Raw genomic sequence first — 13317 nt, 5'->3', positions numbered from 1 at the left:
TTCCGAGGGCAGAGGAAAAGGCTGGCGCTCCCCGCCGCTCGGGGCGAGGCGGGCGCTGCTATCGCAGCCCCGCGGAGGCGGCGGCGGGGCCGGGGGGATCCGCTCCGCAGCCCCCGACGGCGGAGGGGACGCCCGCCCGCGGCCGCAATCCAGCCGGCACCCTTACAGCCCCCGCTCCCCAAAAATGCCCCCCCAAAAGACGGAAAGCCCCCCCCCCGCCGCAACCCAACTCCACTCTTCCACAGCTCCCGCCGCAGGAGAGGGCAGCGCGGCTCTCCCGCAGCCCGGCCGAAGTTCCCGCGGCGCTGCGCGGGCGGCGGGGCAGCCGCAGCCCCTTACCCGGCTGGCGGAGCGGGTCCGGTGGCGGCGGCGGCGGCGGCTTCCTGGGAGCTACAACTCCGCGGCGGCGCCCGGGCGAGCCGCGCGCCTGCGGAGCGGCGGCGAGCGGGGAGGAAAAGAGGAAATGAGCGGGAGGCGCATTGGAGGGAGGGGGAGGAAGGAGCCGTCGCCGAGGGACCGCGGAGAGCGAGGGACGGAGCTCAACTTCCCCGGCGGGGCAGCGGGAGCGACGGGGGGGGGGCGGAGCGCACCGCGCCGCCGCTCCGCGGCCGCCCCGCGGCGTGCGCAGCGCCGAGCCCCGCGCAGGGGCGGCCCGCCCGTCGCCGCCGCCGGCGCTCCCGCCGAGCAGGGCCACTTGGTATCGCCCGGGCCGCCTCCCCGGGCCGCCGCCGCCGCCGCCGGGCAGGAAGTGCGGGGCCGGCGGGGCAGCGCGGAGAGGAGGTTCCGCGGGGCTGCGCGCCTGCGGGGGGGGGGGGCGCCGCCGCACCGGCCTCACCGGCAGCGCGGGCGCGGGGAGGGGACTAGGAAAAAGTTTGGATTTTCCGGCGTTTGAGGGTTTTTTCCTGCCCCCCCCCCCCCCCCCCCCTCCTTTTTTTTTTAGCCCCGAAGCAAATAAGGAAGCGGCGGAGCGGGGGGGCCGCGGCACCGGCCCGTGCCAGGCCCTGCGCGCATCCCCGGCGCGGTCGCAAGGGGCGAGTCCCGGGTGCGCGGCGGTGGCAGCTCGGGAGCGGCCGCTGGAGGCGAGCGCAGCAGCCGCGCAGCGCACCCCGCGCTTGCCCGCGGAGCAGGGCGATGAGGACAGCCCCCCCATGCCCCCTGCCACCCCAGCGGTCCCCCCCCCCCCCCAAGTCTGGCAGCGGGACAGGTGAATTTGGCGCAGGTAAATTCGGCACCGTCAGGCGGGTCCGCGGGTGGGCGCAGTCCCCGCCGGCTGGCGACGGGCGCCCGCGGTTCCGTGCGAGGCATGAATTTGCGCAGCCCGCCCGCGTACCCCATCACAAAATGGAGGGGATTTAGGCATTGATGCTCATCTGTCTCCCGAGGGAGGTAATTGGAAGCGTTGCTCAGAAATACGACCTGCAGCACGGACAAAGGAGGGAAGCTTTCCCCCTAGCCCCTACCCAGCACATTTTCGAGTCAAAAATATCTGGGAGATTACCGTAGCTGCCACTGCGCCTTACCGGTAGCTTTCCCTCTGCCCCCCCTCATAGGAGACCAAGTGAGCACATGCGGTGCAGTCACAAGGTAACTGAACAGAGTTGAAATCAAGGCCACACCAAGAAAAAGATACTTAAAAGATGTTAGCCACAAACCGAGGGGGAGGAACAAACACAACCCCCACCACCAAAGCAGCAATTTTTCAAAGTTTATCTCTGCTAAATCCAACAGATTTTTATAAGGAGAGCAAAAAGGGGCGGGGGGGGGGGGGGGGGGGAGCCAAACCCAAACCCAAACAAACCCTAAACCTTTCACATGTATTCCAACGCTTGAATACATTGAAACTGAATACATCCATGTGAAGAGGTGAAAATGTTACTCAACAGTAACTGTTTTCTCCAAGGCCTTTTAGAAACAGTTCAACCATTTTTCCAGCTTCAGAAAAATAATAAAAATGTCTTCCCAAGGCAAAGAACAAGCTTGGAGACTGAAGAATCTGAACAGTAAAAACTGGAAGTGACTAGACTGGGAGTATATAATGGAAAACTATGCAACCACCATCACTGCCAACTTCACATACTTGAAGCTGGGTTCTCCTTGCAGGAGGTGATTACAAGTGAGCGATCTCCTTGATTTCCCCACAAATGCTCCCCTGCCCGAGCACTGCCCATGGAAGCAGGGCTGGCCGCAGGGAAGGGGCTGCGGCTCCCACCGTGCCTCTCTGGCTGCCCTACCAGTGGGGTGAGTGAGGACACCACCCTCCACCCAGGAAGGTGGCAACAGAGCAAGTATCTAACTTGAGGCCACCTCCAAGTTTTACAGCCCTTGGGGCTGACTTCTGGCGAGAGAAGTGGCAGTTTATGGCACTCTATCCCACTTTCACTTTTACCGTGGTTGTCACTCGGTAGCCCTGAGAGCAGCAGGTTTTCCTCTGCACAGCGCTGCCCCGTGACCTGCAGTGGATGGGTTATGAGACAAGACCTGCAGCCACAGCTACTGGCTGCAGCGGTTCCTTGCAGGGATGCCCTGGTTCGATGGGGCTTGGCAGCAGCGAGCACCTGCCTTTGGTTTGGGGTGATCCGTGGGTGGGTGTCCTGGTGCTACACTGTGCTGGAACGTTTCTGTCAGGAGCTGCCTGTGCTTGGAGACTTGGGGACATTACTTCCTTGAGAAGCACCCATGGCTGCCTCTCTTTGAGACTTCTAGTATTCTGTATATTATCTCATGAATAATTGCATAAATATTGAAAATAATTATGGTTTCAGTGATTATTGGGGGACACACAACAAGGACCAAACAAGGTGTTGCTATTGTTTATACCCAGCTTTCTTCTAGAATTGCACCCTCCCGGCTACAACCAGATACAACACAGTACAATCCAGATAGCCAACCAAAGAAACACCACCAAAATTTCAGATGATTTTGAATCCTAATGCTTGAGATTACAGAAATCCTGAGTTACAGAAATCCCCTGGGAAACAAGGAAGGATGACCTTAGAAAGTTGTCAACGGCTCACAAACAATCTGAGATGTAAAGCTGCAAATTCATTCCTGCAGTGACTTTGTGAGGGCTGCTGCTCCTGCTCTGCAGCCTCCCGGTGCTGCTCTCCCCTTCAGAGAATGTGCCATGTGAAAACAGTCCAGCCCTGCATTTGCAAGTTAAGATCCGTAATAGGCAGTTACTTTCTCATATTATGCACTTAAGGATAAGTATGCTTGGGCATACTACTATGAGAACTTAATGTCTTGTGAAATACTGTGTTCAGTTTTGGGCCCCTCACTACAAGAAAGACATTGAGGTGCTGGAGCATGTCCAGAGCAAAGCAAGGAAGCTGGTGAAAAGACCAGTGAACAAGTCCAATGAGGAGCAGCTGAGGGAACTGGAGTTGTTTATTCTGGAGAGGAGGAGGCTCAGGGGGGACCTTATCGCTCTCTACAGCTGCCTGAGAGGAGGCTGTGGGCAGGTGGGGGTCGGTCTCTTCTCCCAGGTAATAAGCGACAGGACAAGAGGAAACAGCCTCAAGTTGTGCCCGGGACTTTTAGACTGGATATTAGGAAAGATTTCTTCACTGAAAGGCTTGTCAAGCATTGGAAGAGGCTGCCCAGGGAGATGGTTGAGTCACCATCCCTGGAGGTATTTAAAAGATGTGAGGATGTGGTGCTTAGGGACATGGTTTAGCGGTGGACTTGGCAGTGTTAGGTTTGTGATTGGACTCTGTGATCTTAAAGGTATTTTCCAGTTTAAATGATTCTGTGATTCTATGAAAGCATTTGCAAAATCGGGCCCATGGGGTGTATCTGGCTTGTTTGAAGTTCTTCTTTTGATGGCGTATGTTCATTAAGCCTATCTGAAATGCTCTCATGATGACCTAGCCGTGGACCTTTGCAAACTTAATTCCATAGCTGCTCTGGCATATCATCTTTTGTTTGATTTTTGTTTCTGCTTTTCATTCTATTTGCACAGTCAGGAGCGAGAAACAAAGAGGGATTAAATTAGACTCATCTGCATCATTCCAACTATGCTGAATTTGAAGATGCTATGTGAAATTCCTTCTGCTGTCTGGGGTTTAATCACCAAGGGATTAGATAGAAACTAAAGTATTTGAGGTGTGTGGCATGCTCCTATTCTTTAAATATCTGCCATAACAATGTGAGCTTCATAAGGCTATTGCTAATCTTGAATTATTACCTGCCTTCCTGTGGTTTGGCATGATTAACTCGAGGAAGAGATTAAAGTGATATTTAATTTTTTTGAGCAGTTCATTAGCTTAACCTGGACAGCCCAGCATCAAAAAACAAAGGAAGAAAATGCTGGAAGGATTAAGGATTCAGCCTGTTCTTTCCCCGTTGGTCTCCTGATACCTGTCATGGTTGGTGGGATGGAAAGCGCTGGTGGTGTCCTTGAAGGAGGCCAATTGCTCCAACCGCTTTTAGGCCAGATGGAAAGCTTCTGTGGGTCAGACAGGCTTTCATCTGCCACTTCCAGAAGAGCCGGACTTGCCTCCACTGCAGACAGTGACAGCAAAAGCATGCCTTCTGGCTTCGAGCAGGGGACATGGTCATCCTAGTCATCCCCACACTGTCCTTTTGGAGGTGGATGGCACTTCATGGGGAGCTGCTGCCTGGCAGTTCTGTCTGGGAAGGAGCTCCTGCCCAGCTGAGGCATTTGCAGGACAGCCTCACAGGAGCGGGCAGAGATGCATCCCCTCCGTCACTGAGCTTCCTCACAACTTACATTTGATGGAAGAAAGCAACATTTTGAAAGACACTAATTTTTTTCTTTTTCATCCTGTTTTAACCTTTCTTTTGGAAATCCCTCACTGAGGAATCACTTTAGAGAAATTCAAATGAAAACAGAAACAGAGAAGTGCAGGCAGTGTTGTTTCACTGTGATAAAGCCAGGCTGGATGGCAGATGCTTGGGGAAATATGAGGGGAAATTGTTTATCATCAGAACAATTTTCTTTGGTAAGTTTTGTCTTCCAGTAATAAAAATCTGGGTGCTCATCTATAAAACCTCTCATTCTTTGGTACCAGACGATGGGGCTTGAATCTTTGCCTGCATCGGTTTTATCCCTTTTTGTTGTCCTTTGCATTTCCAAGTTGGACTTAACAGGCAAACAAACATATCTTGGGAAATGCCAGCTGCATGCATTGCTCTCACACACAGTATGGGCGAGCAGCATCGCCTGAACAGGCAGACCCAGTGTTTTAACGTACTACCAAAACAAATATGCCAAGGGGTTTTGCCAGTCATCTGGATCACAGAAACTGGAGGTGGAAAAGGTGGGGTTTTACAGTGCATTTTCCTGCCAAAGCAGGATTGTTCCCTGCAGCATCTTCTCAGTGTACTTCCATGGCCTGTTTTAAATGACCTTGGAGGATGGGGAGAGGTGGGAGGGGGGAATCTGCTAGTACCCTCCAGAGTCTCTTTGTCTAGTTTGAATAATGCAATGTGGAGCAAGGGCAAATGGGTGTTCAGAGAGTTTAGCTACAACACAATATTTAATGTATTTTTTGCACGCTTTTTCATCTCCAGCCTACTTGCTATGCCTGCCGCTATGCCAGTAATATTAGATAGATTTTTTCTTTAAAAAAAATGGTAACAAAAATAGGGGCAGTACTCCACCTTTGCATGATATCTCTTCTTTCTCTTAGCAGGAGATTGTCTTAGGGGCTTTCTTTCCCTGTGAGGAAAAATGAATAGTAAGAGCTGCGATGATTGGCAGGAAGCCTGAAAACAGCAGATGTGAGACTGCACAGCTGGACAAAGAAAAAAATGCACTTTGGTACCTACATTTCTATTAAGGTTGCCCCAGGGATACCCCAATGCCAACGGGGGACTTAACCTACACGCAGCCAAAGCCATCGGGCACATTTACATATATAAGAACTCTTGGTGTCCTTTCCAAAGACAGAGAGACGTGATTAAAGGAACATAAAGGAAATCTGGCTGCATGTTTTTTCTCTCCAACAATAGAATGACTGAGGGTAGAAATATTAAAGAAGAATTAGGCCTGGCGGAGGTGAAGAATTTATCAATTATACAGGCACATTTTAATTTCATTTACTGTTGTCTACTAGTTTATTACTTGGAAATCTAAAAGGGACCTGATTTTGCCTCCCAGGCTGCAGTTACTGTGCCAGAGACTAAAGTTAGGTGTTTTAGATAAGATTTTAATATTGAAACATCGTACACAAGAAGAGAAAAATCTTGCAAAATCGGGAAAATTTAAAAGCCTCATTTTTCTCCGTGGTGCTTTACTGTGGTTTTGCACTCTGGGATTTTCCACAACATGTTCTGGGATTTATCATCAAACAAAGTTGTGGCCAGGGGCATTTTAACTTTATCTGTTAACAAAAAAATGGAATTTCCTATGCTCCATAACCTGCACAGGCTTATGTCAAGTTGCATCTACCAACAGCCCCATTCTCCCATGGGGTCTACACACAGGGAGACCCACTATCATTGCAGAGCAGCAGAGCCTTGGGTGCCGACCTTTGGTCCCGTGGCATTCCACCTGGGCTTGGCATTCCCACCTGGGTTATTTCCTCAGACTGGCAGCAGAAGCAATTTCAAAACACAAAATGACATGTCTGATTCGTCTGAGCAGAAAACAACAGGGAGTCTTCCAAATGGATGAGGTCCTGTAGAGTGAAGTAGCCATCGAAAGGCTGTTGTGCCTGTGAGATGCAATGGAGTGAACTCTGGTTTTGTGGTCCAACACGGCAGATTGATGCTGAGAGAGGTGGGATAGAGTAAGAAGACTCAAGAGTTTCTGTGCAGCAGAAAATATCAGTGCTGTTACTGGTTTCTATTCTGAACCACAACAGGAAAATGCAAAAGCCAGAAATTAAGTGTGAAAAATACTGGTGTGTCTAAATGAAAATCAATGTTTTAGCCTGGCATTACAAAAGCTTTAAAAAGGAAAACAAAACAAAGTATTTTTGTTCAATCAGGCCGATAAAAAAATAATATAGTAAACCTGGTATTTCCCCACAGCGACTTTCAGTTTTGCTAAGACTGCTTTTTTTTCTTATGTTTTTCTTTCTGGGGTGTTGGAGCCAACAAGATGCTAATTTAGTGCTGTGCCAGCCAGTGTGCTCTGGGATGCCTTCCAGAGCCCTGTGAGAGCTGGGGGACCCCCACACACTGGCATCAGGATGCTGCTGCCCCAGTGCTCTGGGGTTAAGGGGCTTTGCGTCATGTTTGCACTCCTCATCTGGGGCTCAAACCTTCCTGCTGGAACACCCGTGTCCTCACACTGCTCCTGTCTGCATAAATCCACCCTGAAACACTTAATATTGAAAATCCTTTCAATACTTAGAGGGGGCTTATAAGAAAGATGGGGATAGGCTTTTCAGTTAGGCCTGTTGCAATAGGACAAGGGTAATGGTTTTAAACTAAAAGAGGTTAGATTCAGACTAGATATAAGGAAGACTTTTTTTTTTATGATGAGGATGGTGAAGCACTGGAACAGGTTGCCCAGAAAGTTGGTAGGTGCCCCATCACTGAAAACATTCAAGGTCAGGTTGGCGGGGCTCTGAGCAACCTGAAGATATCCCTGCTCACTGCAGGGGGGTCGGAGCAGATGACATTTAAAGGTCCCTTCCCACCCAAACCATTCCATGGTTCCTTGAAAGTAGAGGGCTGCATAAAGCAGCATTTCCCATGGGGTCAAGGTCTCCCACTCAGTACCTGAAGGCAAAGCCATGTGGGTTGTTCAGTGCAATTTGGAGGAATTCAGACTAATTTTGGCACAGGCAATGGAGCACTCTCGTATTGCTCCTGTTGGTAATTAAGAGAAAGCAAATCACAGGGGAGGACAATAAAAGTATTAATTAACAACACTTTGAATAAGAAAAAAGTTAGTAATTTAGAAAGGTTGGCTTGTGCCTGGAGAAAAAAGTTTAAATATGGTAATGACGTTGTTGGGCATTTGACAGACGTACACTAATAATTAAATGGTGGTATTGATTATGCATTTAGGTAATCACCACATCCCCTGTGCTGTTGCAGGAATGTCCCAGTTCTGCTCCCTCGAGCTTTGATTTCAAGTAGTGAAGAATATGCTTAATTTCAAGCATGCAGTCAACCGTGCTCCACTCACTGATCTTCACCTAAAAAATTGACGTGTGTTTCCCGTTAACTGGAGAGCCCAACACACGATCCCACAAAGCCACCGCAGCCTGTGGGCTGAGCAGAAGGCTCCACTGAGGTCTCCAGCCTGCTGGGTGCTGAGATTAGCTGGGATGGGCAACACTGCAGGCTTGGTGGTGACCTGGTGGGTGCAGGAGGAGGAGGGGGGGGGCAGAAAGACTTGTTGATGTGGTGGGCTTGGGGCAGACACACAGGGGAGCAGCATCCCCCCTGCTGGTGCTGCTCACCCAGCAGGTATATCACAGCAAAATGCAGAGGACTTTTGCTGAAATGGGAGGACTTTTCTGAGGCAGGCTACTTTCTAGCCTTGCCAGGCATCCTGCTCTACCTTTGCCACAGCACTACCAAGACACACGTTTTTTAATAAAACCAACAGAAGGAGGAGCAGCAACTATGCAACTAAAAGTAATCACAGTTTTCAGGGATGTATAATCACCTTTTATCACAACACAAACCAAGAGGCAATTTGCTTCAAGCAGGGGATATTTTTTTCCCCCTCTGAACAGACAATAATCCAATAAAAGAGCCCGCTAGCAGGATCCCGGACAACGCGTGACACCATGTTCCCATCAGCATCCCACTGGTGTTCTGGCAAGGTACCTGGTGCTCGCGGGTGGCTGCTCTCAGCCGATCTGCCCAACAGCACTCAAAGGCAGTGGCACAGCTTATTGACACCACAGCAGCTCCTCTGCACTCAGGTTGCTGTGCAAATACCATCAGATTTTTCATATTATCATGATACCAGGTGTCCTGCTTTATATAAAATGATATCCAGGCAAGTAAGAGAAATTCAGTTACTTACTCCACGCTGGGGCTATCTGAAAGACATTAATTCTGCCTGATAGAGATTTTAGAGACATTCCTTCATGCTGACAAAGAAGTAATAAAGGGCACCTGATGAGTTCCTAAACCAGATGAATTCCTAAAAAATGTGGGACTCGCTCACCTTTTGCGTAAGAGTTTCAGTGCTGATTAGTTAATGTCATTTGGCTTCAACCATGCAACAAGCACATTTCTGCCCTTGCACACATGAATTCCCCAGACCAACACAACTGCCTTGCTTTGGGCTCCTGCTGGGAACAGCCAGCCTTTAATGGCATATCAAATTTAATTTTTGGTAACAAAAAGGCAGATAAACAAGTTACACTAGCAGGGGCAGAAAGCAAAAAGTAGGGACTCTGGAGCCTTTGGGGTCTTCCAGAGTCTTCCTCTCCTGGCTGGTTCTGTGTATGTTTTTCTTTCACATTGGCAATGCATTTTTCCACTGGAAAAAAGGTTGTTTCTTCTGAGTTATCTCTGCAGGAAATCTCCCGTTCTAGTGGGGTCTTCTCTGGCAGGCAGTGGTGGGTGCTGGCAGCCACCAGCTTCCCCAAGGCAGGTCCCATCTCTCGGTGGTAGTGTTGAAATAAAAATACAGGCATACTATTAATAGCCAAACTGTAGACAATTCCAGATGTGGAATTTGGTTTCTGAAATTACAGACCCAAACCAGTAAAATTCGGCTGTGTTTCCTCTGACTCATAACTGTTTTTTCAGAGAGTTTTTCAGTGAAATTTCTTCAGCAATTCCTGTGTTGTTGCCTGACTCATACTGAAACACCAAAACCATTATTGAAGTAAAATCATAGCAAAGGGGATGCGAATACTTGGTATTTAGCAGTTTAAAAAGCATTAGAAACCATATTTTGCTATGGAGCATGCTTTGTCCAAGAATTAAATACTGTATTATTTACAAAATCAAACAAAAAAAATCTGTCATATAGGGCACAGAGGAAGTCAGGCGCTTAAGAAACAACCACTTTGAAAGGTAAAGTTAATTTATTCTTCAATAAACCTTCATTTATCCTCCTGATACATGTGTAATATTTGTGTTCAGCATCCTGTCCACTTTCAGTCTGAGGCCCCTGTCCCTGCCAGCAGGGATGAGGATACTCAGTGTGAAGGATGAATGTCCCAGGAATGGGCAGCGGTACAAAGCACATGGCTGTGAGCGGCACTTCCCCACCATGGGAACAGAAATGCGTGCAGGGATGGGGGCAGAGGTACAGCTATAGCCCCCTCAACAGTGCAAAGTGATGGGAGACAGGAGTCGGGCCAGTTAGCAGGTCACTGAAGCCTCCATCCCTGAGGAAAGACCCCCAAACCTATTGTGGTTCGCTTCTGTTAAAGGGCGATTCCCTGCAGGAGGGTTGGTGGTGTCATGCAGCTGTCAACCCATCGCTCTCCTTTGTGGGTTTGCAGCATGGGAGCAGCAGCCCCTTGCCTGATGCAAAGCTGTGCCTGGGGGGGACCTGGTCCCCCACTGCGGTGGGAGCCCAGCTACACCTCCCTGGGTTTTGCAGTGCCATAAAGCCCCGGGGCCTGTGAAGGTGGACCTCAAAGTTGCTGGTTTTGGGGGGAAGAAAATGCTGCAACAACGATTTCTTTGCTTTTTAAATTAAAACTCAAACTGTTGCTGCAGAAGAAAGGACTGCAAAAAATCCCCCAAGTCTGGGAGCTCATATTTACTTTCTCAGCAGCTCTGCAGATACTTAATTTGAACATTGCTTCATCTCCTGTCTCCCTCATGTATCATCGCTAATTAAAGTACACACTGCACTTACCCAAACGAGGATGTGGGAGGCAGAAGAGGCTCAGCCTCATTTTCCACTCTGTATTGCCTCTGCACAGTTGAACTGCAGGGGAAATGTCCCGCACAGAGCCCAGCGGCTGCAGCTCAGACCCTTCCTTCCACCGCTGCCCCGTGCGATGGAAACACCCGGTGTGTGAGTGGCAACCTCCAAGGGAAAAGGCCCAGTGAAAGCAGTGGCTGTGACTCCACAGGCAGACAGGGTGAGCCTGGTGAGGGAGGGAGCGACACCCCAGCGCGGGCACTGCTCCCCACGTGCTTGCACTGGAGACTGCTCTGTCCCCAGATGAGGAAGCCAGAGGAGCTGTGCTGGCAGCAGCCATGTAGGTCCATGCTGGTGCCCCCATACTCCCCAAACACACCTTCCTAACTTCCAACTCAAGTGAAAGCCCACAAAGTCTTATGGCTGTAAGAACACATCTCCCCCAGAGCCCTCCCTTTGGTGTGTCCCCCAAAGCCCGGCCACCCCCGACCATACATCCACTCGTTCCCAGCCAGCAAAATTGCATGGCTGATTTTGCCCCAGCTTCTGCTTCCAGTCTGCCTCCTTCAGCCCCTCACTGCACCCCTGTTCCACTTCACTCCCATCCCAGCCAAAACCTGAGAGTGTTTTTGGCAGTGCCCGGTTCTGCAGCTGCCCTGGTCCTCACACTCACTGCAGCCCCTCCTACCCCATGAAGCTACAGGTGGCATCAGCCTTTAATGGGTAAAGGGAGACCTGAAAGCCTATGAATGCCAGGGAGGGAATACAGATGTTATTAGGCTCAGAGATTATCTAAGCCTGGAAATATTCAAGAAGAAGTTGTCAGAGGAGGAAATGCTGAGTGCAGCCTGTTTAACATCTGGCCAAAGTCCTTCCCTTGTCCCAGCCTGAAGCACCAGTGCGCACTCTGCTATGCATGAGCCAAATGCATCCATGTCCATAAAAGCTGGGGAAAAGTGCTGCTGAGAACTTCCACAGCTCTGAATAATTAATTCCCAGAACTATAAAAAGCTACAAGGGAATGAAATTTAGAAAAATCTGGTTTTAGGATAATTATAGTACAAATCAGGAGAACACTTGGATCCAAGACAGATCCATTAGTAGGACAGCTGAGCACAGTGGGTCAAATTCGTACTCAACAGAACTGCATAGTCTTCTACAGAGCTCCTCCCAGGATGGATTCAGCCCAGGGAGAGAAAGCAAACCCTGCAGTTAGATTGATGAAATGAGTAGAAATCTAAAATAGCACCTCTTAATATAGAAAGCATAAAAGAAAAGAGTGAAATTGTTTTGGATTAGCATTCATGCCCCAGGTGTAAATAGGGAGTGATATTTTCCGAAATATTTTGTTATAATGTTAATTTAACCTGCTTCCCCCCACCCTACCTCCATTATCACATCTACTGTGTTACAACTGGTTCTATGAAATCTCAGTTTGTTTGCAGACTTTATCACATTTGGGCTTTTTTCAAAGCTTCAGATGCTGGAATTCACGTGTTGCTTATGAACACAGACCTTCAATTTTCTAACCAGCTATACTTCCTGTCTGTATTTTTCACGGCAAGTTTGGAAACATTAACCCTGAGCCCTGAGTCACCAGCAAGCAAACACAGATGTTTTCTTCCAGTTTCCCAATTTTTAAGTCGGTCATTACAGTGTCCAGTTTAAGGCGTTGAATCCTTGGGGCTGCTCATTTAACTCACCACTTCTCATGTAGGGGGATGTGGGATTTTTATAGTTTGCATACTAACATATGTAGTCAGGCTGTATACTGGGCACATTTTAATTGAATACTGGAGAGGCCAGTGTTGGGTGACTGGTTTATGGCTGGCATCACGCCACCCCAATGCCCTCAGCATCTCAGTGGGCTTCCTAAGGCTCCACACAGGGCTCCCCAGGACAGACTCTGGCTTTTATGCGTTGCTTTCTGGTAAAAAAGCATACTCACAGAGAGGCAGGTTTATTGCCCTTTTTTTTCAATAACAACAACAGATCACCTGAGAATCAGTTTTATGCAAGCCAGAATTGGCAGGCTGCTCACAGCCTGACAAACAGGGAGATTATCGCTACTTCAGAAGAGCTGTTTCAATGTCCAATGCCCTGTTTCAGCCTGACTCAGCATAGGACCAGGCACTTCCAGTCATACCTCCTGACTAAAGACACATACAGAATGGCAGAGGGGCCTGTTCCACATCAGTTCACATTTCCACGAGCTCCCTGTTATTCATTCCCAGCATGAAGTTATTGGGTACAGTCAGCATGCTATCGAATGAGCGCTCTTTTCATAGAGGTGAGCTATGATTTTCTATAGACTTCATGTATTAAAAGCATTGGCATTTTTCAAAGCAAAAGGCTCTCCTATGAGCCCATGCCATTCCTTGAACTTAGAATGTGCATAAGAGGAGGCACGTACTACAAGCAGATATCCTCTCCTTCATTTGTAAGTGCAGGAGCTGTTTGACATGACCCAACACAACTGGAGAAAGGAAGCAAATCAGTCAAAAAAAGCACCCAGCTCTGCGTTAGGATTCTTGCTGCAAGGAGAGCAA

At 49.2% G+C, this 13317-nt stretch overlaps 1 protein-coding gene across 5 annotated transcripts in view; it reads right to left on the bottom strand.

The window, feature by feature from the left end:
- Window positions 1–1514, bottom strand: part of HPCAL1 (hippocalcin like 1) — a 67466-nt gene extending 65952 nt beyond the window's left edge. For 3 of the 5 annotated variants that reach the window (XM_040597433.1, XM_040597435.1, XM_040597434.1), the window contains exon 1: window positions 340–1514. In XM_040597433.1, the coding sequence (XP_040453367.1) occupies window positions 340–1150 (811 nt within the window). In that variant the 5' untranslated portion in view covers window positions 1151–1514. The remainder of the gene's footprint in view (window positions 1–339) is intronic. The other 2 variants (XM_040597437.1, XM_040597436.1) reach the window with 2 other exon arrangements.
- Between the last annotated feature and the right edge of the window lie 11803 nt (window positions 1515–13317).

This window comes from Falco naumanni, chromosome 6 (genome assembly GCF_017639655.2).
Source record: "Falco naumanni isolate bFalNau1 chromosome 6, bFalNau1.pat, whole genome shotgun sequence".
Taxonomy (NCBI): domain Eukaryota; kingdom Metazoa; phylum Chordata; class Aves; order Falconiformes; family Falconidae; genus Falco; species Falco naumanni.
Note: the sequence above shows the minus strand (reverse complement) of the source record. Positions and strands in the feature narration are given on the sequence as shown.